The 24288-nt window shown below is 35.5% G+C and overlaps 7 protein-coding genes across 7 annotated transcripts; 3 read left to right on the forward strand and 4 right to left on the reverse strand.

Annotated features, from left to right (window-relative positions):
- The first annotated feature begins 4926 nt into the window (after positions 1–4926).
- Positions 4927–5695, forward strand: LOC106452737 (metallothionein-like protein type 2, MT2-18). Its single transcript, XM_013894906.3, has 2 exons — positions 4927–5150; positions 5280–5695. Exons 1-2 carry the CDS (start codon positions 5086–5088, stop codon positions 5455–5457), a joined length of 243 nt encoding a protein of 80 aa, XP_013750360.2. The 5' UTR covers positions 4927–5085; the 3' UTR covers positions 5458–5695.
- A 442-nt stretch (positions 5696–6137) lies between these two features.
- On the forward strand, positions 6138–6879 carry LOC111215953 (protein AE7-like 2; the record flags this gene model as incomplete). The annotated part of the gene is made up of 4 exons (XM_022720211.2): positions 6138–6256; positions 6339–6438; positions 6557–6602; positions 6697–6879. Coding segments are annotated over 4 exons (342 nt in total), but the record flags the coding sequence as incomplete, so codon positions are not given.
- Positions 6880–7861: 982 nt separating this feature from the next.
- LOC111216096 (pre-mRNA-splicing factor CWC22 homolog) lies at positions 7862–9205 on the reverse strand. Its single transcript, XM_048780032.1, has one exon. It carries the CDS (start codon positions 8540–8542, stop codon positions 7964–7966), a length of 579 nt encoding a protein of 192 aa, XP_048635989.1. The 5' UTR covers positions 8543–9205; the 3' UTR covers positions 7862–7963.
- A 945-nt stretch (positions 9206–10150) lies between these two features.
- Positions 10151–12733, reverse strand: LOC106452734 (transcription factor MYB3R-3). Its single transcript, XM_013894904.3, has 8 exons — positions 12519–12733; positions 12193–12356; positions 12057–12108; positions 11917–11974; positions 11643–11737; positions 11452–11555; positions 11237–11365; positions 10151–11150 (listed from the first exon to the last, which is right to left on the reverse strand). The coding sequence occupies exons 1-8, from the start codon at positions 12561–12563 to the stop codon at positions 10292–10294; spliced, it is 1506 nt and encodes a 501-aa protein (XP_013750358.3). The 5' UTR covers positions 12564–12733; the 3' UTR covers positions 10151–10291.
- A 4337-nt stretch (positions 12734–17070) lies between these two features.
- LOC111215787 (hsp70 nucleotide exchange factor fes1) lies at positions 17071–19096 on the reverse strand. The gene is made up of 6 exons (XM_022719871.2): positions 18820–19096; positions 18404–18546; positions 18273–18323; positions 17975–18196; positions 17784–17886; positions 17071–17696 (listed from the first exon to the last, which is right to left on the reverse strand). Exons 1-6 carry the CDS (start codon positions 18903–18905, stop codon positions 17198–17200), a joined length of 1104 nt encoding a protein of 367 aa, XP_022575592.2. The 5' UTR covers positions 18906–19096; the 3' UTR covers positions 17071–17197.
- Positions 19097–21210: 2114 nt separating this feature from the next.
- Positions 21211–23366, forward strand: LOC111215788 (probable protein S-acyltransferase 16). The gene is made up of 7 exons (XM_022719872.2): positions 21211–21665; positions 22034–22126; positions 22212–22313; positions 22398–22475; positions 22554–22652; positions 22735–22830; positions 22909–23366. The coding sequence occupies exons 1-7, from the start codon at positions 21390–21392 to the stop codon at positions 23023–23025; spliced, it is 861 nt and encodes a 286-aa protein (XP_022575593.1). The 5' UTR covers positions 21211–21389; the 3' UTR covers positions 23026–23366.
- Positions 23367–23385: 19 nt separating this feature from the next.
- On the reverse strand, positions 23386–24179 carry LOC111215789 (light-harvesting complex-like protein OHP1, chloroplastic). The gene is made up of 3 exons (XM_022719873.2): positions 23882–24179; positions 23664–23786; positions 23386–23573 (listed from the first exon to the last, which is right to left on the reverse strand). The coding sequence occupies exons 1-3, from the start codon at positions 24041–24043 to the stop codon at positions 23505–23507; spliced, it is 354 nt and encodes a 117-aa protein (XP_022575594.1). The 5' UTR covers positions 24044–24179; the 3' UTR covers positions 23386–23504.
- Between the last annotated feature and the right edge of the window lie 109 nt (positions 24180–24288).

Consider the following 24288-nt stretch of genomic DNA (forward strand, 5'->3'; position numbering starts at 1 on the left):
AACCTTATCAAACAGGTTAAAACCAAAAAAGAAGCAAAAAATGGACATTCGTTCGTCGATAGAAAGTATATAAACAGTGTTTCTCTGTTGCGGGACTTGTCAACTTTCACCCCAAGATATTTTCATTTCTAGAATCTTGAATATATTTATTTGCCAAAAGTACATGAAAACATTGATTGCATAGCATGTGCCTTTGGCAACAATAAAAACCACTTTTCATATTTGTAATATTTGATATTTCGGATAAGATTCGGGAAATGATTTCTCCTATATTCTCTCCCGACCACGCATAGTGAATTCTCCTTTTGAAAGATTTTCGCCTTCTCCTTTTCTGTTCTCTAATAATCTCAAGAAGACACGAAAGAACTCTTTTCTTAGATATTTTATTAAAAAAAAACTCTTTTCTTAGATATATTTTTAGGTATTTCATTTACAAGAAGTAATTTGGATATTTTCCTTGTAAAAGTAATTCTTAGATTTACTATTTGACTTTGATTACTAAATTTAATATTTGTGTTTATTTCTAACATTATGTACTAGGATAAGACCCGCGCCTTGCGCAAGATTAAGTTATTATTTTTATTATATTTTGGAGAATGAAACAATAGTTTGGCTTCATTTGGATTACGGATGTTCAACCCGGATATCGGGTTGGTTTCGGTTCGGTTCGGTTTTTTTTGGTATTTGGTTAGTAAAATATAACTACTATTCTAAATCTATATTTACTTTGACTTTAGTCATTCACATACTTTTGAAAGATTTCAACTGGACGACTAAATTGATCAGCCAATCTTGTTGCTTTAAATCATTAGTGTTTATATATATATATATATATATATATATATATATATATTTAGTTTGAATATTTATTAAATAAAAATTCATATGCGTTATATTTTATGATCATTTGTAACTTATTATAACAAAAAAATAATCTATTGATCACAAAATTTTCAGAGTGGGAATATTCAAATTTCTAATAATATATAGACGTTTTGAAAAACTCAAATATAACATATAAGAAAAAATATAAATGCTTTTATTATATATTTAATATGATTTTTTAATATCTTTCAATAATATAAAATTTAAAAAAAAGAACTAAGATACCAAAATTGTTATCAAATATTTATTATTCATAATAATTAATTTTCATATATACGTTAATCATATTAGGTAATTTCGTAGCTTCTAATTAAGGAAAGTGCAAAAAAAAATTTGGTAGATTATTTATCAATTCGATAGTTAGTTTAATAAAAACTATAATGTAAGTCAAGATGGACCAACCTATTTTTCTAAGAATAGTATATTTTATATAGTCATTTATTAAATGAGAATTTATAATCATACAGTTCTATGATCATTCATATCATTTTATAACTGAATATTTAAATCATCGATAACAAAATTTTCAATGTGAAATCTTTAATAAGTTTATAATTTATAAATGTTTTTGAAAATTCATTGAAAGTTTTAATATTAAAATATTTATGTAATCTTATGGTATATAGTATAATCTATATATATATATAAATATATATGTTTTATTATTAAATGATATTTTTTACTCATATGGTTTTAAAATAATGTGTATCTTCTTATAATATTAAATAAAAGTTCATATTAATACAATTTTATGATCATTTGTAACTTATTATGACAAAAAAATAATCTATTGATCACAAAATTTTCAGAGTGGGGATCTTCAAATTTCTAATAATTTATAGACGTTTTGAAAAATTCAAAATATAACATATAAGAAAAGTTATAAATATTTATATTATATATTTAATGTGATTTTTAAATATATTTTTAATAATATAAAATTAAAAAAAGAACTAAGATACAAAATTGTTATCAAATATTTATTATTCATTATAATTAATTTTCACATATACGTTAATCATATTAGGTAATTTCGTAGCTTTTATTTAAGGAAAGTGCAAAATATTTTTTGGTACGTTATTTATCAATTCGATAGTTAGTTTAATAAAAAGTGTAATATAAGTTAAGATGAACCAACATATTTTTCTAGGAATAGTATATTTAGTATAGTTATTTATTAAATAAGAATTTATAATCATACGGTTCTATGATCGTTCATATCGTTTTATAACAAAATATTTAAATCATCGATAACAAAATTTTCAATCTGAAATTTTTAATAAGTTTATAATTTATAAATGTTCTTGAAAATTCATTGAAAGTTTTAATATTAAAATATTTATGTAATCTTATGGTATATAGTGTTTAATATATATATATATATATATATATATATATTATTTTTTTTATTATTAAATGATATTTTTTACTCATATGGTTTTAAAATCATGTTTATCTTCTTATAATAAAAATGTTAAACCATTGATCATTAATTTTTAACATAATAATTTTAATAGTTTTAGTCATTTATTGTCGTTTTTAAAAATTCAAAATATAACATATACGAAAAAATCTAAATTTTATTTTTATAGCTAATTTGATTGTTTAATTTATTTTAATAATATAAAATTAAACAAAAAATGATGGAGGAGATATATATTGTTATCAAATTTTTATTATTAAACTCATTAATTGTCATATATATATTAGTCATTTATGGTAATTCCGTAGGTTTTATTTAAGGAAAGAAAATATCATATCATATCATTATATCATATAGTTTGACCAACTTATGTATCTAACAACATATAAAAATCGAATGTGGACCTACTTATTTTTCAATTGAATGTAATTGACTACCTAATTGAGTGCCACCTATGCATTGGGGCCTCTTTTAATTAATACAAAATTGAGGTTACATCTTTTCAAATGTTCCTCAATTAATATATAAGGGATTTGAAGTATAACACATATAGAAATGAGGTTTTAGGAACAATAAAATAAAATTAGATATCTCAAACTTTGAATTCTGTTAAGAATTTTTCATTTTTAAAGCTCTTTTTTAAATTGCTCTTAAACAAAAATATCAAAATCTACTTTTTCAAAAAAAAAAAATATATATATCAAAATCTCACTAAAAAGTAAAAAAAAAAATCTCAATTTTTTTTTTCTGCAAAAGCACTAGTAATAGTAGGATTGGGCATAAAATCTGAAAACCGAAATCCGAACCGAACCGAAAAACCCGATCCGTATCCGATCCGAAATTTTTAAAATACCTCAATGGATCTTATAGGGTGTTACAAAACATATCCGAACCCGAAGTGTTATTAACCGAATCCAAACGGATAACCGAAAATCTGAAAAGATATCCGAATAAACCGGTCCGAATGTCCAAATTAATATATAATATAAATATTTGAAACATAAATATGTACTTCAAATGTTTAGTTTCATATTTATTTGGATATGATATCTAACAATAAGTATTGAAAATTTAAATAAATACCTTAAATACTCCATTATATACAAAGAATGATATATTTCTTATGTTTTACTTTTAAATTTTCGATTTTACTTTGGAGATATCCAAACTGATATGATATAATCCGAATCCGAATGATATATGGTTACTTTGGATATATCCGAACCGATCCGAAACCAAAGTGTAATATCCGAATCCGATCCGTACTTGTAAATTTACTAGAATAGGACCTACGAGGTGTTACAAAATGGAATCGAAATTCGAAAAACCCGATCCGAATCTGAACGGGTACCCGAACGTCCAGACCTAAGTAATAGAATAATGATGTTTCATGCGTGCATGTGGGTTAAAAAAAATTTAAACCACAACCGTAGATTTAAAAATTTAAACCTCCAAAACTCCAAAACTACGGCATTTTCTATGGCAGTTGGTGACAGGTTGTATAGCAGTGACAAAGAATCTAAAATCTAGAGGAATACAAGGAGATACAGTTTGTGCACGGTGTGGAGACGCAGAGGAATCAATAAATCATGTCTTCTTTGAGTGTCCTCCGGCACGGCAAGTGTGGGCACTATCTAAGATTCCATCAAATCCAAATTTTTTTCCAACTGGTTCTCTTTTTACTAATATGGATCATTTATTTTGGAGAGTTAACCCAAAAATGGAGGATCATCAGTTTGCATGGATACTATGGTATATTTGGAAGGGCCGGAATAATAAAGTTTTCAGTAATATTGATATTGAACCGAGAGAGACGCTAAACTTAGCAGAATTGGAGTCAAGACTTTGGGCTGAGGCACAAAATATCAATAATCCAAGGGTCGTACCTGAAGTACAGCTTAGATTGCCCTTAGTGACCACAGGAAGATGGTGTTTCACGGATGGGTCTTGGAAAGATAAAGATGTTTTTTCAGGACAAGGTTGGCTCAGTACCCTTCCAGGGTTTGAGGGTTTGTTAGGGGCAAGGAATGTAAGGGCAAGTTTATCACCTCTTCATGCGGAGATAGAGGCATTGACTTGGGCAATGGAATGTATGAAAAACTTAAGACAATATCAGGTCACATTTGCAACGGATTGTTCTCAACTGGTGAAGATGGTTTCAGAACCAGAGGAATGGCCAGCATTTGGAAGTTACCTGGAGGATATCAAGCTTTTGAGAAGAAGCTTCATCAACTCAGAAATTGTTCATGTTTCGAGGACGGACAATAAAATGGCGGATCGTTTGGCACGCAGTGCTCGGATACAACCGTCGTTCGTCATACACATGGATGCAGAGTTGCCACTATGGTTTACGGAGTCTATATGAGTCTGTAAATGTTCTTGCTGTCAAAAAAAAAAAAAAAAAAAAAGATATGCATAAAAGGCGGTGTAAAACTGGACGGTGATAAGGCTGTAACACACGGAACTCCAAAACGCTCTAGGACGTACCAGAACAAACACACGCTCCACAATTATTGTTCCGACAATTATTGAAACCGACGTACGAGAATCAATGCCTCGAAGGGTAAAGCCGTAAATAAGGACTAATATGTGGACTGATATTTAATTTTAGGAGATAAGAGCGGAGAGGGATTGCGACACGTGTATGGTCAGTATTCTCTCATTTAGCCTATAAAGTTGGAGGCTTCATCAATCTAAAAATTCATTCTGTGATAACTTTCTACCAGCGATCAATTTGATTAACATTCTCTGCTATTTCTTCGGTCTTTCTCGAGAAAATGTCTTGCTGTGGTGGAAACTGTGGTTGTGGATCTGGCTGCAAGTGCGGCAACGGTTGCGGAGGGTATGTCTCGAGCCTCTGTTAATTAAGTTTTCGATTGTAACAATTTTCTATTTTAATTATTGAGATTCTTTATGATTCACGACCTCTGTTTTCATTTGATCGTAACGTGTGATGTTTCGGTTGTCACAGTTGCAAAATGTACCCGGACTTGGGCTTTTCCGGCGAGTCGACCACGACCGAGACTTTTGTCTTCGGCGTTGCACCGGCGATGAAGAACCAGTACGAGGCTTCTGGAGAGGGTGTCGCTGAGAACGATGCATGCAAGTGTGGATCTGACTGCAAGTGTGATCCTTGCACCTGTAAATGAATAATAATGGAACCTTTCTAAGGAGGCAGAGATAATCAGAGTTTAATTATATTAAGTAACCCTAATGATGTTCTAGGTTTTGTTTACGGTGTAATAACGGCTGCAGGCTTTTGTCTTTTAGCCGATAATGGTTTTCGTTTGTGTTGACGTCATATCTAGATGTCTCTGCCATGCATGTGTGTCGGATGAGTCAGTTTGTACTTCTATCTTTCTATGGAATGAAAGTGAATGATTCTCTGATATAATAGTAGTTCTTTTAAATTCCATCGTCTCATGTCGGGCTTTTTTCCATTGGGCCTTTATGTAAATTAATCAGATCATGGGCCGCGTCCAACCATGCCGTCTTAAACACGCGTAGGAGGAGGTCTCTATTTGGTGGTAGAGTAAAAAAAAATTTACTTTGCGTGACTGATATATATATATGCAGACGTAACATCTTGAGGGCTTCTATGTTGAAGAGAGAAACATGAATTCTAGATTGGTTAATGAGAACCCAATTGTGTACCCTAAGAAACAACGGCTTGTTCGTGCTAATCAGAGCAACACCGATGAGTTCTCTGCAGAACTAATAGACCAGCTCGAGATTTTTGATATCCTTTAGTTCTTAATCCGTTACAAACATTAAATTTCTCTTCGTTAAGCATATTATTTGATCAACCTATATATCTTTTGTTCCTTGACGATCTACAAATCATATAAGAGATATCAAAGATCCAGAGCATTCTGAGCTTACACTGGAGGACCTCCGTGTGATTACAAAAGAATCAGTTGAAGTTGATGATGCCAAGAGTTACGTTAGGTAAACAACCAAGAAAGTTAAGTGGGAATTTACTTTTTTTTTTCAGTCCAGTCTGCTAAATTGTGGTGTCTTTTTTATTCAGAGTTACGCTCACGCCAACTCTTCCACATTGTCACGTCCCCCACCTTATTGGCCTTTGTATCTACGCAAAACTTCTTAAAAGCCTTCCTACTCGATTCAAGGTTACAAGGATCGGTTGCTATTGAAGATTAATTAGTTTCTTTAATAGTCATCAGAGTCGTTAGGGCTGACTGAATGTGACTAATTCTCTTTATTGATTTTGTGCACATTTATGTTTAGGTCGATGTTAGAGTGGCACCAGGGAGTCATGCAACGGAGGCTGCAGGTATGACATTTCAGACTGCTCTTGTTAAACCGGTTTGGGTTTTTTTTTTTTTGAGATCAAAGTTGACTGATTATTAAATTGGTGAAAATTGCAGTTAATAAACAATTAGGCGATAAGGAGCGTATAGCTGCAGCAATTGAGAGTCCCTACTTTGTGGATCTTTTCAACTAATGCTTACAAATATGTGATTTTGGATCCATCTAGTTTTGGCACATCCGTTTAGGATTTAATCTTATTTCAGTATATCTTTATATGAATATACCATACTTCAGAACTAGAGCTTGTAATCTTTATTGTGTTTCTTCAGCTTCATTCTCTAATATTTAATCACACTTTCATGCTATACTCAAATATCGATCTCTCTAGACAAGTTTCTTGTTAAAATTATGAACATGGAGGTTTCTCCATTGGCAATATTTCTACTTGTAACCAATTAAGCTGGAAGATTATGTTTTAGGTGCTAGCAAAGCAACAATAGATATAAAATAATATCACATTAGTGTAAAGCTAATTTATGGTAATAGAAGTCATAGGATCATAACTTTGAAATATCTTTTAATCTTTATTAGTTCATCAAACCCAATTAGTGGAAAGCTAACTGAATGTGATTAACTCTCTTTGTTAATTTTGCGCATATTTGTGTTTAGGTTGATGTTAGAGTAGCACCAGGGAGTCATGCAACTGAGGCTGCAGGTACAATATTTCAAACTACTCTTGTTTATAACAGTTTTGGTTTGTAGTTGGAATAAATGTTCCAGTCTGATTCTCAAATTGGTGTAAAATTGCAGTCAATAAACAACTAGGCGATAAAGAGCGTATAGCAGCAGCACTTGAGAGTCCCTTCTTTGTGGCTCTGCACTAATGCTTACAAATATGTGATTCTAGATTCGGCATGATTCTTGATACTTTCTTGTTTCAGTCTCTTATCTGACAAGAACATGAGCCCTGTAGTTGATCTTTGCTATGTTTTTCTTCCAGCTTCATTCTCTATTGAATCACAACTTGTACTACATGATTAGAGTCTGGACAGAGGTGTTAGTTAAGCTTTCTATCATCCTGGTGGCAATTTTATGTTTGTTCTTACTCTAATTTGAGCTTGAACATAAATTAGGCTCAACAAAGCATCAGTAGATACAAAAAGGATTGAACTAAAAAGATATTGTGTCCAAATACTAAAATCATAGCTTTAAAACATATTTGAATTTTTGTTAGCTCATCAAAGTAAAAAAACGAGGCAATCGATATGAAAAACCTTTATTTGATTTTCTTTTTAGACCCTTCAAATCAAATAAAGAGACAATAAAAATTAGTAAAAGAGCTTTTACACTAATTAACCTCCTCTTCTTTTAGTCTTCTCCGTCTCATCTATTAATCCTCTGACGCTTTATCAGGAGCTGCCTGAGTTTTTCAGTGATGTCCCCAAGTCCAATGGAGGTGAAGAAGTCGATGGAGAACCTCATGTTCTTAGGATGGTCCTTTGGGAAGATTGACTCGAAAGTCTCCTCCATGGTCGGATCCTGAAGCTTCTCACTCAACGCTCTCAATCCAATCTGCTCACAGAGTTCTTGGAAAAGTATCTTGAGAAAGATACGGGAAGAATATGTTGTGTCTTCCTCTGTCAGACTCACATTAGCAAGTACACACCACGGAAGAGCATCCGTGGCTAGCACGTGAGCAAAGAACATGGCTACATTCTTCAGTTTATTCGTCTCCAGACGATGAACCGTCGCGTACTGCTGCACAAACAGATTCTCGAAACATTCTCTGTACGTTTTGCTTCTTAAGCAGAACCTTTTTGCTAAGTGACCATAGAAGGGACGATAAGTCTTCTCCTCAGCGCAACATTCGAGGATCATAACGCATATCTCCATCTCTTGACCCGGTTCGAGTCGGATTTGGAGCAGTTTATGCCCTGCTTCCTCGAAATTAAGAGTCGACATGATCGTTTGGTAAATTGTCCTCCTCAGACTGACAAGATCAGTTTCTGTATGATCTTGTATAACCGTCCGTTCTTCCTCTAATTAGGTCTTCTTCAAAGAGTTCTAAAACTACATGACGCAGATTGTGAACGCTTACCTTGTTCACCAAGCCGTTGATTCTTCTCTTGAGCTCGTCCCATGATTATCGCTCCACGTCGATCGTGTTCTCCTTCCTTCTGAAAGCGGGAACGTAAACTCCTTGACCTTCCATCTCTCTCTCTGAGTCGTTAGGGTTTTTTTTTCTTTGTTGGTTTGAGTTCTGTAGCTATGTATATATAGCCACTCTGTTTCCCTCTCTTTCCTTTTTTATATTTGCTTTCCCTATTTCCTTTTCATATTTGTTTGTTTTTTCCGCTTTTATTCTCTTTTCCTTTTTCGATAATGTAACAACTAAAAAGATTTATATGATGTTTTACATGATTAATAATAATTTATTATGATACTATTGTTTATGAAAATTGTTACATAAATAGTTTTATAATTCATAATTTTACCTGTTTTATAAAAATTCATAGTTTTCTTATGTTTAATGGTTTTATGAAGATTCATATAATATAAATTATCTCTATTTTATTTTAATTGTTATTTTATATTTGCATACGTAAATTAAGAAAATATTTAATTTTGTATATTTTCTAAATAAAACACCATTATCTAGAAAAATAGATTGGAATATAAAGTCAAAATTTTTACATTTTTTTTTACAACAAAAGACTAAGAAACTAGAAGGATCCCTGATCCGAGAGCTACTTCGGGGGGAACGGAATCAACATAAACCATAGCAGATGGCGAAGTCCTAGCACCTCGTGGCAGCCTGTCCGCCAGTGTATTTTGCGCCCTTGGAATATGTTGGATTGAAAAGTTGAGAAAGAATTCCTTACATCGCAGAAACTCTTCTATATGTGTAGTGAATGCTGGCCATTCTGTCGGTGTAGACACTATCTTTACCAATTGAGAGCAGTCAGTTGCAAACACCACTTCTGATACCTGTAGAGTCTTCATGCACTCCATCACCCATATCAAAGCTTCACATTCAGCATGTAAAAGTGATAAACTCCTGCGAATAGACATAGCACCCATCATAGTATCTGCGGATCCATTATTCCTATAGACCCATCCTTGTATCGTATAAGGATCATCTTTCTTCCATGCTCCATCTATATAACACTTGCGCCATGTGGAAGGGCTCCTTCTATAATATCTAGGGGTCCCCGAATTACAGATGTCTCCGTCTGTGCTTCAGCCCACAAGACACCTTCTATCTCCGCAGTCCGAAGAATATCAAGAGGGGTTCTTGTCAAAATTTTTACATTAAAATTATAAAATATTATTTATTTTGAAACGAAAATTTTATTGTACAACAACATTTAAACCGAAATGCAGAGAAAGTAGTATATTTCATAGAAAATTAAATTCACAATTTTTTTGTTCTAAAAAACAAAACAAAAATATTCAATAGAAAGCCTTTAAAAATGCATATAATTTATGCTATATTTCATAGAAAATTAAATATTCAATTTCATCAAATTTAAATATGACATTATATTTTGGGTATTATTAACCCGAACCTAAGTAATGAGGTGTTGTGAATTATTCTTTGGTATAATACAGTTTTAAAGTTACCCAAAAAAATAAAACAAAAGATATTATCAAGAAAAACCAATAACAAAAATTCAGCGTGTAATGGAGAAAATTAAGTCTTTCTTTTCTTTAGACTGGGAGTTGAGAGTCTCCCCCATCAAGCACCTTATCTTTCTCAGATGATTTGGTTTCATCATCATCATCTGCTTTTGCTTCCTCTGGAGAGATGAACTCAAGCTGTCTTGACTTGAAAACAGCTGTTCTTTTGGATCTTATCCGGTACGGAGGAGACAAGTTGTAAGCGTTTGATCCATCATTGCTCTCCTTCTCTTCAATATCAGGGCTCTCTGAGATCTCATTCACCTTCTGATCAACAACAACAACAGCCTCTTTAGTACCTTCTTCATCTGTTTTCGCGGCCTTGTTGTCGCTATCAGAAACAACAACAGTCCTGCGTCGTCTTTTCCTGAAAATGGAAGGTGTGTTTGGGAAAGTTCTAGCAGCTTCTCTCAGGTAAGATTCAGGACTTGTTGGACGCAAACCGTTAAAGTACTCTTTTCTACTAGGAGGCGGTGGAGTGAAGAAGATAACAGGCGATGCGCTTGGACTGCAACCGCATTCGTACCCGTACATACGCTGCTTATCCGCTTCAGACGCCATGTTATACTCTGTTTGAGGGTTCTTGTAGTAAAGATGGTAACCATTCTCCGGCGATGGCTCAGGCCTAGGTAACTGATCACTGGTCAGTGGTGAAGCAGCTACTACTTCTTCTAGCGGAACAGAAGATTTTAGCTGGTCTTTTCCGTCTTCATCTGGTTTGTTTATCTGTATAGCAGAATCCCTTCTCTGATAAAACAATGGACGTTTAGTAGCACTATCAAGAACACCGTTCTTTGCTGCTGAAGGTGGTAAGGCGCCATTAGCTTGGTAGAACTCTGACTTCTTCTTCAATGAACTGTTCCAATGATTCTTTATCGAATTGTCGGTTCTGCATCAAGTAAACCCTTTTCATTAAACCAAGAAGCTAAGAGTCCTAACTCCATTGAAGCATACACCAAGGAAGAGTATATATACCTGCCGGGTAAGACCTTAGCGATTTCAGCCCATTTGTTTCCATGGACTCGATGAGCATTCATGAGAGCTACCTCTTCCTCTGGGGTCCAAGCCTCCTTGTTGATACCAGGGTTCAAATGGTTGTGCCACCTGCATACACATATCAAACACACATTGAAGCTTCTAAAAAACAACTATAAAGAAAAAAAATGCGTTCTGCTCTCATATGTATTTACCTTTCTCGACATTGCTTCCCAATTCGACCTTCTAAAGACTTAGCGATAGTAGACCATTTCGCAGGACCGTATTTTTTAACAAGTTCAACGATCTTCTCATCCTCCTGCAAAAATAAAACAACCTTTAAAGCTCTCATACAAACAATGAAAAGCAAACAAAAACGAAAAGAAACAAAGGAATAGAATGGAACCTCTTGCGTCCATGGTCCTTTAATAAGGTCAGGATTCAAAACTTTCTGCCATCGGTGCAGGCATTGAACTTCGGTTCTATCAGGGAAAAACTCCGCTGAACAAAAAAAACAAAACAAAATACACACTAAAATTCAAACAACAAGAACAGTTGATAAAACTCATAGTCACTGTAAAACAATTCAGAAGCGTATACACAATTGCATACAAGACTCCAACCACAAAGCTGTGACATCAATTAGAATCTAAAGGGGAAAAGGAAGTGATAACGTTTACCTATTTTCTTCCAGCTCTTGGCATTATAAGTACAAACTGCTTGTCTCAATGTCTCATCCTGCAAACAAGTAAAAAACAAACATCTAAAACTTACCGAACTAGTACAAGTTTTACCATAGACAAAGCAAACACTAACTAACCTCTTCAGTAGTCCAACCGCCCTTGGCTCGCCTTATAGGTCCACTCGTCCTCCTAAATATCAAATCTCCCATGATATGAATTTAAATTTGTAAACTTTATTCAATAAATAAGAAGAAGAATGAAAATTAAACTCACCTATGAGTTGGAGAGACAGTGGGAGGACTTGCAACAGCAGGAGATGACTTGAGGAAACTACTACCACCACCACCACCACTGCCTTCAGATACAGAGGAGCAAGAAGCAGCTGTTGATTGCTTATTCTCTACACACTCATCCTCCTCCTCCATCTTCTTCACTTCCTGTAAAGATCCATATCTCAATTCCATTAAGAAAACGCCCAGATCTCACCACAAAAATCGAAAAATTTAGGGTTTATAAGCAATTCTAATCACATGAATCTGTATCGATTCCCAGACCTAAAACAACTCAATTGATCACAAGAGTCAGATTCGAGAACAAACCTCATCTCGGGAGGAAGAAGACGATGGATTGAAATTGCAGCTCATCGAGAATTAGATTGGTGGACCAATTCGCCAGGAGCAGAAGAAGGAGAACAAGAACGTTAAAAGACGAAACTTTATTCGAAAAAAAACTTTGCCCGTTGAACGAGAGAGAGAGAAAGAGGAGAGACTTTGGATCGACACCAAGACGAATTAAAAAAAGGTTTTTTTTTTTCTCTACCGTTACTCGTCTCTTCTTTTTTACCATAACTAGTAGTAACTAGTAACCTATTCTCTCTCACTCGGCCGGTTTATTCTACGAATAATAGTTCAACCAAACCAAACCGGCTTTTTCAATCGATTCGGAATAAGATGAACCGGAGAGTGTTTACAATGTTTGATTACTATAAGATGTCAAGTATGAATCAGCTTTGCATTTAGTGAGTGATTAATCATATACATTAAAAATTCTATAAATTAATACTCGATAAATTAATAAACAATATAAATTAATAATTCTTTTTCCTTTTAAGTTGGAACGATTCAAAATATAACACAAATCAATAAAATAATAAAATAATATTATTTTTTTAAGAAATCATATGTAAATATATGGTCTCATTAACTATTACATTATTTGATTAATATTCACAATAAAGTTATCTTTATATTTAATAACATTTGATATCTTATTATATAAAGCTTCGTTCGTCAAATTTGTTAATTAACATATTACGACATGTATCAATAAAATAATTAAAACTGTGACATATGTCAAAAATGAATTACATTACTTTCAATTTTGCCGATATGATCATTCAAATAGTTTTTTTCAAAGTATATATCAGACAATATAAAACATGTACATCAAGCGACGATCGCTGTTTTATCCGAAGACGTTGGCAGTCTAAACGTCGACACTGCTGCACCAGCACCCGTAACCAAGTCGCAGCCTAGCAGCTAAGTGTTGTTTTATTGTTTGATCAAAAAGAATAATGCACAATTAAAGAACAATTTTATTGTTTGATCAAAAAAGAATAATGCATAATTAATGTATAACAAATTGTTTCAGAAGAGAGCATATTACATTGTTGTTTGCTGATTTGTGAAATTTAATGATCTACATTACAAATGACTATGTAAAGAAGACTTCAAGAGTAATGAATGAATCAAATACAAACTAAAATAAATCTTAAAATAGAGGAGGCATGAGCTTTGAGTTTGTGAGAGAGAAGCCTTAGAGTAGCTAAGAAATCATTATATATAGGTTTGTTAATTACGGTTAAGTGAATCAATCTGATTTGAATTAACCGGCCTGGTCTTTTATTTATGTTTCGATTTTATATTTCCATCTGATATGAAAGGGGAAAAAGTCTTTCCAAAGACAAAAAAAAACGGAACTGGTTTACTTGGGTTTGGTATCCAAATCAATTTTTTGGTTCCAGAGAAATATGTACTAATAATCCAAATCAATTTAATTCAGAGGTTATTTTCATCATGTTCTGATTCCTTCCAATACAAGAAAACAAACCCCATTAAACTCAACTCCACCCAGCATCATAAACTCTCTATTAATGTCTAGACAAGTTAAAAGATTATGAACATCCTAAAAATAGAAACGCAAGGAAGAAGGCAGAGATATAGTGAAAAACTCCATCGACTGCCATCTCCCAGCCAACACCAATCGCAGGTGTAACAACTTCCTTTGGTAAACTCAGCCCTATGAAAAGGAAAGCCAACTCGTAAATATATGAAAAAAACGGTGGACCAAAGACAAAGCTAACATCCACAAGTAAATGAATTCTACCAAATCCACTTTTGGAGTCTACACATCAGTCTCCATATGCATAGACTATCTCTAGGGCACGAAGAAAATCACACATCAAGGAGGCCATACATGCAATAGAGTAGTACGCAATCATAATACCTCTTCGCAAACATATTGTTCTCTCCAACTGCTTCCCCTGCAGCTCGAAGCCGAAACCAAACCACCCAATCAAAAGTGGCATGAGGTTTCCTAGAGATTGAGTTTTGAAAAGTTACCAGGTTCAAAAACTCGTCCAGCCTTCTAGCTCACCTAATGATACTGCCTAAATCCATTTTACCAGTTGATAAAACTACATAAATAGGAGTATGGAACTCATGATCAATGTAACCAATTACAAAGCATATACACAACTACATACAGGACTCCAACCACAAATCCCTTGAACATGTTATAAAGCTGACATCAATTCGAGTCTAAAGGAGGAAAAGGAAGGGATGCATTTAGCTATTTTCTTCCGGCGGCGTTATAGGTACAAAGTGCTCGTCTCAATGTCTCATCCTGCAATAAGTAAAAGACAAAAAAAAAAGGATTTTTTTTTCCAATAAGACCATTTCTTATAACTGGGGTTCTTGACTTCAATAAGAAACGGTTATTAGCTTTTCTTAGGTTTTAATTAAGAAAAGTTAAGAACCATTTTTTAAATAAGAGAGATATAAGAGCCGTCTCTTAATCGAAAATGTAAAAAAACAAAAAACAAAAAAATATCAAATCATGAGTTAAGAACCACGGCTAACCAACAGAGGTTAATCATGCCCTGCTCTTTCTCTACCGTTACTCGTCTCTTCTTTTTTACCATATCTAGTAACCTATTCTCTCTCACTCGGCCGGTTTATTCTAGTAATTTATACCGACCAACTAATTCAACCAAACCGGCTTTTTCAATCAATTCAGAATAAGATAAACCGGAGAGTGTTTACAGTGCTTAATTCCTACAAGATGTCAAATCAGCTTTGCCCTTTTTTTTTTTACTCAAATTGATTTTAGATAAATAAAGAGACAAAGCCCATTAACCTTACAAAGGCCCACGGCCAACCGACACAAAGGCCTAAGGCCCAATCCGAAAACCACAAAAACATACAAAGCAAGATGGGCTTGAGCCCAGTCCAAGCCCATCATCCCGCGGAAACCCTAGACACAGTCGGTCATTTGCCCTTCCACCTCCATGCAAACGGCGTCGCCGGAATCTGAAATGAGTGTCACCGGAGACGAGCGCACGGTCACAACAACAAAGGCGGTCCTCCACCGAGAGCTTCCATCGGACATACCGAAATCTCATCAAGACCACCAATTGAAGCTGCACGTGACACCTTCGCCTCGGCCTGACCACCGCCGCATCGCACCTTCGTCGGAGCATCTCTCTCGACTCGCCGGAGCTCGTAAAGTACCGAGCCTCCCCTGGAACCACTGCGCTTTCTTCTCGCCACGGAGAGCTGCCTCGAACAAATCGAGACCTTAACGATCTGAGCTTTAACCGCAATCACGGAAACCAAACACCACGGACCACCCCGATCTACCATCGGTACCAGACCGCAACCGTAGAAAACCGGATCCAAATCAGTCCCCAAACCCGAACCCACGACGGAACTTCAACACCGAGAGCCGGCGACGTCAAACTATATAAGCTTTGGCGCCCCGGAAACAATAGCTGGCGAAAAAGGAGCTGAGGAAGCCTCCTCCTCCCGGAAACAAGGGCCGGCGTCGACGGAGCTAAATGAGCCTCCGTCTCCCGGAAATTTCAACCCGTCGCCTTTTCTAGAGAGCGTTTTTTTTTTTTTAACCTCTTTACAAAGACACTACTTCACATAGCTCCTCCTCACATCTCACCGCCTCGTAAGGGCCAAGATCCATGTGAAAGGAGGTGTCTTACAAGCTCACGCGCCGTCGCCAAATCGGAAACACCAGGGATCTAAAAAGGGAAAAACAGATCCGGTTTCTCCGCTACCCTAAAAGCCGAGACTCTCCACACCACCGCCGCCACGTAAGCCTCGCCGTCACTCCAGATCTTGTCGGGATTCGCCACCGTCCTCCTTGAATCTAGGCTTCAGATGAGTTTCCTTAAACCCAGAATACACGAGCATCTCGGCAGACGGACATGACGAAGGTGTAGAGAGCAAAATAAAAGGAGATTAGAGGGAAGGAGGGTTCCTCCGGCGCCGGATTAACCGGGCCGAAGTTAGGTCGCCGTGATCCTTACTCGTTTTCTCTCTTCCTCTCCACTTGTCAAATCAGCTTTGCCCTTATCATATTGATTATTCTTAAATTAATTAGAAATAAACAAACAAATGCTCTTTTTCAATTAAAAAAAAAACACTTGTAACGAGAATTGAAAGAGATTAGAGATGAGGAATGGAGATGCTCATAACAAGAACCTCTTTGACTGAGACAAGGACAAAGTGCTGCCTCTTTTTTTTCATTTCATGTTCCATATTCGAGGATACAAACAAGAACACCCTAAAGAGAATTAGAAAGAAACAAAAAAAATACTCCAAAACATTCCATAAAACCTCCAAGACAATGATCTATCAGATAATATGAACACAGTAAGAGAACAATTTCAACAAACTAAACTCGCATTTAAATTTCTAGACTCATACTTCATCAACCGTTTGGTTAGAATTGCTTCAGATATATTCACATTTAAACTTCTAGCTAGACTCACACTCCATCAACCGTTTGGTTAGAGTTGCTTCAGATATATGCACAATGTCCGCCTGAAATATGTCTTGTCACTTTTAGTTTGATTAATAATCAAAAAATAGAAAGTGATTATATCACGTAAACATTGATCCTTTCACATTGAAGTCTATAAATCTTTTCTCAAAACTTTGAAACGTTACAAGAACAAACAAAAACATAAAGTATTATAGCACTCTTATGGTGCCGGTCCAAGTAGTTTGATAGGCTCTTCCTTCTTCTCAGTGGCATCACGACTCGCCGCAGCAGCTCTGAGAGGAGGCTCGAAGAGCTTGCTCGCCACATCAGGAGGCAACTCGTCTTCACCTGGAAGCACAAGAAGCCCCTTCTCTCTCAGAGAAGAAGGCTCGTTGTAGCAAACCCTCCACAGCGAATCCACGAGCTGTCTCTCTTCTTTCACCGTTCCGAGATCCTCTTGCGACATCAAGCTGATCCCTTCGATCCTCTCTTCTAGCAACTGCTTCAGCTTCTCGTCGCCTTTCTCTATGCTGCTGCTTCCACTCCGGTCGTTTTTCTCTCTTGTAAGCTCGAGCAATCCGCGGAGAGCAGCTTCTCTTGTCTCAGCGTCTTCGCTAGACGCGAGATGCATCATCACTCGGGGGAAGCCGAGTCCGGTGGCGATGCTGCGGTCTGAATCATCCTCTTGGAGAAGATATTGCAACAAGTTTAAGGCTTTCCTGAGATATTGAAACAGAAACAATTCAAGAATCCACCGAGGTTTGAAGTACTTGTAGAACCGTAAGGACTAAGAGCATTTAGATTACCTTTGAAATCTCACACTATCAGATGCCATAGCATCTCTTAGCCCAGCATAGCCATTGGCAAGCTTGAAAGCAGTGACTCCAGGTTTGTTATGGCGAATCAAAGCTGCATGAGATAAGATACAGTTAGTCTTTAGCAGAGATGTTCACAACCAAAACATGACAATCTCAATCTTTACTTAGGCCAGGCTTACATGATATCGCACTGAGAGCTTGAGTTCGAGCATGAACATCTGCGTCCGAAGTGAAGTTTGATAGCAATGACTCCAAGCCGTTGGCTTCCATAACCAACTCCTGACTTCGAGGATTGTTCTGAACTATCGTGCTCACGACATCAGCAGCTTTGGCTCGGATATTAGCATGAGAGTTCTTAAGAAACCCGAGAAGAGGAACCAAGCCTCCAATTGAATGAAGATCTACACAACAGTAAGTAAACCAATATTCAAAACAAGCTAACCAAAGTTCCAAAGTAAGAAGAGATCGTTAGTTTACCATTAGCCATATCGATCGATTCAACGTGCTCCTGCAACTCATCCAGCAAATCTACAACAACATTAAAAACAAATCAACACTAGCACAAGATAAGTCAAGAAGAAACTATATGTTATGGTTGAATAAAGAACCTTCAATATCATCAGGTGTTACTCCATGTTCCACCAAAACCTGCTCAGGTGTTTGCATAACTAATGTAATCTCCTTCATGCGTTTGACTACATCTAAGGTCTGCGATTGCATAGCCTCCATAAACCACTTCCTATCCTCCTCGCTGTCTCACCAAAAACAACTCAATCAACAAAACAATACACTACAAACACCAAACCCAATATCGAACTAGAAAAGAGACAAATCACAAAACTGCATCTAACCGATGCTGATTAAAAAACCTTACTTTACACAGGCCCATCTTTAGAATCACTCAAAGGAATGATCTTTCTCAAGTGAAAACCAAATCTATAACAACCCACCAAACAAGCATCCTAATCTAGTCTCGGACAAACGACGAGACAGAACCTAAGAAACTAGAAAGTGAGCTTCGTACCTCAACTGGCGAGTTGGTTGAGTACCGTCGGCGTGAGAGAGACTCCATTTAAGCAATCCATCCCAATTGGGTCCGTCTTTCGCCATTGAAGAACCGCAAAAAAAAGTAACTTGGAACAGAAGATTGAGAGAGGGAAACTACAAAGAGCGAAGGTTTTGTGTCTTTTCGTTTGTAATAATGAAGAGGAAGAGACGGCTTATCGGTGGTTTTGTTTTTATAAACGACCAGAGACTATTCGCGAAGCTGCTACAACATTCTGAAGTATCATCTTAAACCTCGTCGATCTTTGAAGAGAAGGCCGGTATAAAAGTAAAGACAATGACGCCTTTAACGTTACGGGGCTTTAAAGCTTGAGCCCAAATACAACGATATTGGGCTTTTGTAGGCTTGTTACTTTAACCAATGCTTATTTCATCCCAACCATAAAACAAATTCATACCATTACCATCACACTAGTCATGTGTTAAATGATTAAATCTCGGTAGTCAGATCACACATTAGCGAAGATGCTACTTTTTTAACATCTTTGCTAACGTGTGAATAATATTAAAGAGTTTGTGTGGATAAATTAAAGATTTTGCATTGGATTTATATTAATTCATATATAATAATGCAATGTAAAAAAAACACTTTTCGCTCTCATCTCTCTCTCACTCTTCTGAGCTCGTTCACGAAGAATCAAGATCTTCGTCAACTTCGTCGTCATGGATCCGTGGAGAGCTCGTCGCATAAGGTATGCTTGGAGAGCAAATAATGCCATTGCAGATAGGTATATGGCAGATATCAAGGGCGAGTTTCTCAAAGAAGAAGAGATCGATGAGAATGATTTGCTCTTGAGTTCTCGTGGGGAAGAGTTCGTAACAGAATGTTGAAAATGATTTCGATCACGAGAAAGACGATAGAAGAGCATAAACCTCGTCTTGATTCATATATCAAAACAAAGCTCTTGTATGAATGGTGACTGTGATGCTCTATTGTATGAGAGATAGGAACTTGAACCATCTCATGATTTTCATTGCAGCATTCATGATCTATGCGAGCCTAATAAATGGGGCTGTTGTATTTCTTATTAAATAAATGCAATGTGGAAGTAACATTATATCAAAAATATTAAACGTTGTATAGTTCAAATCCGGTTACACCTGTTATATATTATGATGGACTGATTTTCTTATGTATAAATTTTGGGCATATTTATCATATTTTATTATTTATTTTAATTGATTACGCACCTATAATTTCTAAATAAACTTTTTGGTTGATGACTAAAACACAGTAGACAATCAAAATTTATGTTATGATTATTATATGTTGAACATGACATTAATACATTTCAGCAAAAAGAAAAACATGCATTGATACATAAAATATAGACTTGTATTTCTTTGGTTCACCGATTTCACCTAAAAATACATATTGGTTATAGTTATAGTCTAGGGATTTCCTCTAAAAATACAGATGTGTGTATTCTCTCCATCTTATTATTTTATCATGCGGATAAAACATATAAATTTTAGGTGTTCAAGATTTTGGAATGTTAATCCCATACGCCCCCCAAGGCTCTTCAAAAACTATAAAATATCTCTTTTATGAAATTCTAAATTTTTAATCTATCCATCTAAGCAAAAATATCCAGACCATAATTTTTTTTACATAGACCATAATTTTTTCTTCTCAAAGTTACACATATATAAGGAAAAAATATCCAAATACAATTTTGAAACTTCTAACTTAATTTGACGCAAATAAATCAATGTTAAAAATATCCAGAAATTTTAAAATTCAAAAATTTATGAAAATATTTAAAGGTTTAATTGTGATTGATCATAAATTATCTAAACATACCACTTAAAATATATTACAATAAACAATTAATAATAGAAACTTTATATAATAAATATAATTAGACAAAATTTTATGTGAAATTTCACTTATTGTTGAGTCTACAAAAATAACAATATCTTATAACAAATTTATATATAGTTTTATCTAAGCTACATAAGCTTATATATAAATATATTACAAAATAAATTTCAACAAGACAAAACAAAAAAAAAACCCAAGTTATTTTTATATTGTTTTAGCCATTGTACATTTTAGTTTATTATTATATAAAATAAAATGAAGTAGAACATTTTTACAATATTACATACGAAGGATGATCTACTATTATTAAAGGATAGAAAGTTTAGAAAATACAATTTTAAAAAATAATTATTGGAAGCCTCATTTTGAATATTTACCGGTCAAATTCATATTTGAAACATAGACATCCCCATAATTAAGAATGTTAATAGGGACCTTTGAGATTTAAATAAAAACAAGAGGGTGAAATTTGAGATAGTGTAAGAATAAAAGGGTCATTTCAGTTAGTGGGAGGAGCTTCAAGTTTAAGACATGACACATCTCCAAAATCATCAACAGCTTCAGACATACTCCAACAACAATAATCGAGAGAAAGAAAATAATTAAAAAAATCCATTCGCCGGAGAGACACCGTTGTTCCGAACGCCGGATCTCCGTCTTCACCCTCCACGTTTGTTAGCCGGAGGAGGAGGAAAAAAAACAAGATGAAACGGAAAGGAGTCGGGTTCTCTCTCCCCGTCGCGGTGGTGATATTGGTGATCGGTTTCATCTATTTCTCGACGGTTTTCACTTTCATCGATCGGTGGTTCAGCCTCACTTCATCTCCCGGAATCGCTAACGCCGCCGCGTTCACGGCCTTGGCTCTGATGTGTGTGTACAGCTACTCCATCGCGGTTTTCAGGGATCCGGGTCGGGTTCCAATCAGTTACATGCCGGATGTTGAAGATCAGCAGAGTCCTGTTCACGAGATTAAGCGAAAGGTCAACTCTTTATTGTCTTTCTCTCTCTCAGAGTTATGATCCTTCATATCCATTAAAGTTACTGGCTTGGAAGAGAACCTTTCAAGCTACCAGATTTGTTCCTAACTTAGGATCATTACATGTAGTCATCTCTTGTTGATTGTTTGCTCCATTAGTATTGTTTCCATGTCTTGTGTGAGGCGAACTTTTGAAGCTAATCAGATTTGTAGCTAACTTTCTGATTATGACCTTAAAGGTTGAGGCTTTAAGATTCCTCAATCATATTTGAGCTATGTTTTTGAGGCTTGAAACTCTGTTCTTACCACTGTCTGGTAAACTTCACTTGTGAATGTTTGTCTCACTGCTTGCTTTGGTTACGTCATTTTCAGGGAGGGGATTTGAGATATTGCCAAAAGTGTTCACATTTCAAACCTCCGCGAGCTCACCATTGCCGAGTTTGCAAAAGATGTGTGCTTAGAATGGTATTCTCTTATGTCTCATCATGCCAAAGTGAACATCCAAATCTAAGTGATATTTATGTTAAATAAATTGTATTGTGATTTGAAGGACCACCATTGTATTTGGATCAATAACTGCGTTGGACACACTAACTACAAGGTCTTCTTCGTATTTGTTGTCTATGCGGTGACTGCATGCATATACTCTCTGGTACATCTCCTAACGTCTGGTACTTCAATGTATATCTCTCTGTGCCCCTCTTAGTATATGAGCTTTATATGTTATATTCTTTAGGTTTTGCTTGTGGGAAGCCTTACTGTTGATTCTCAAGATGAAGACGAAGAAATGGGAAGCTATCTAAGAACTATATATGTAAGTGATGATTTGTTTTGAAAACTACAAGCAACTATCATTTTCCCTTCTAATGTTTATGGTTTTTTTGTTTCTCAGGTGGTTTCATCTTTTGTACTTATCTCATTGAGCATCGCGTTAGGTGTTCTTCTCGTGTGGCACATTTACCTCAGCTTACAGAACAAAACAACCATCGAGGTTGTTCTTTTTTACTTCTCTTCTTAACTCCAGTTTTTTTTTTTAATTCCATCTGCTAATACATGTTGCGTAAATTGAGCAGTACCACGAAGGAGTAAGAGCTATGTGGTTAGCAGAGAAAGGTGGGCAAGTCTATAAGCATCCATATGACATAGGCGCATATGAAAACCTGACCTTGGTAAAAAATATTTCTTTTATCTTCCTTTAGATGGTTAAGTATCAGTTAAAAGGTTTTAATCTTTGTTTCTTCTTTTAGATTTTGGGTCCGAACGTACTTTCTTGGCTCTGCCCTACATCAAAGCACATCGGTTCCGGTCTGCGTTTCCGTACAGCTTTTGACTCCGTCCCTGTTTCATCTGAATCAAAACCTTAGCAGTGGTCCAAATCATATATTCCCAAATTTTTGGTGAGTAAGGCAGCAGATTTTCAACTTCACAGTACTCTGTTGCTCGTCCCTTCTCAGGCGTTTTAGCTGCCTCAGCTCAAAACCAACTTGATCAAGAACATCTGTTTGTGAAATTATGATGACGGTTAGGTCAGTTATTTCCACTGTCTTTTTTTTTAAATTTGGATTCCTCAGAAAAGGAGAAGTGAGTTAGGTTTGTGGATACAGAACTCAGAATTATACATAACAATTAACAGGTGAAAATACTTCTTTGTAAGATTATTAAAGGCTTTTTATAATCTCTTATCAGAATCAGAACAGTTCTCTCAGTATGTGTTTATATGCAAATGCTGAAACTTATAACTTGTAAGCAAGCTCTTAGATTGTTGAATTCCATAAGAAATAAGAAAAAGAGGTTTGTAAAAACATTTTGCTCAGATCAGATTAAACAAAGAAGAATGGCAAAATCAGAGAGGAAGATCAAGCCCTTTTCCAACATCAACACCAATGATTTGAAGTATTCCTTTGTTCAAAATCTGAAAGAAAAGAGAGAGGAAAAAAAACATCTGTTAAGCTAATCTCTTTTGTCTATATGCATATCACTTAAATAACTATGTTGAACTCACCAGCTCAACAATGAAGGTACCGATGAGACCAATCATACAAGCTCTAGAGTTCCATATCTCAGCTGTAAATGTGAATCCCAGAAACGCTGGTACAAACTTGGGTTCCACTTTTGGCACTATCACCTTCCCAACCAAGAAAACAAAAGTAAGGGAATCGTTAAAACCAAAAAAAAAAAACATTTTTATGTCTCAGAGTGTGTAATAGACAATTTACATACCCCTTGAGGGAGTTTAGCGGCGCGTACACAGAGAGACGATTGTTTCAGACCGAACCTGAGTGTTCTTTTGCTCTGACAATGGCCATGTTGAACCGACAGCCTCCGAGGAACAGGTAAGAAAGATGAGGACAATGGCGTCGAGGTGAGAAGCGAGCTCGCCATTTTCCTTTTGGCTCAGGAGAAGAGATGAGTCTTGGTTTTGTGGATGTGCTCCGTTTAGTCAGACGCATTTCATTCAGACAAATTCTGCAACGTGTCATATTCTTCTCACCACAAACTGGATTCCGACACACTATATTGACTGTTCGTTGTAATAATTTAATTTTACAATAATAAAAATAATTTTTCATAATTTTTTTTGTTTTAAGGCTATTTGTAACGTGATCCAATTGTATTTGACTATTTAT

This window comes from Brassica napus, chromosome A5, assembly GCF_020379485.1.
Source record: "Brassica napus cultivar Da-Ae chromosome A5, Da-Ae, whole genome shotgun sequence".
Classification (NCBI taxonomy): domain Eukaryota; kingdom Viridiplantae; phylum Streptophyta; class Magnoliopsida; order Brassicales; family Brassicaceae; genus Brassica; species Brassica napus.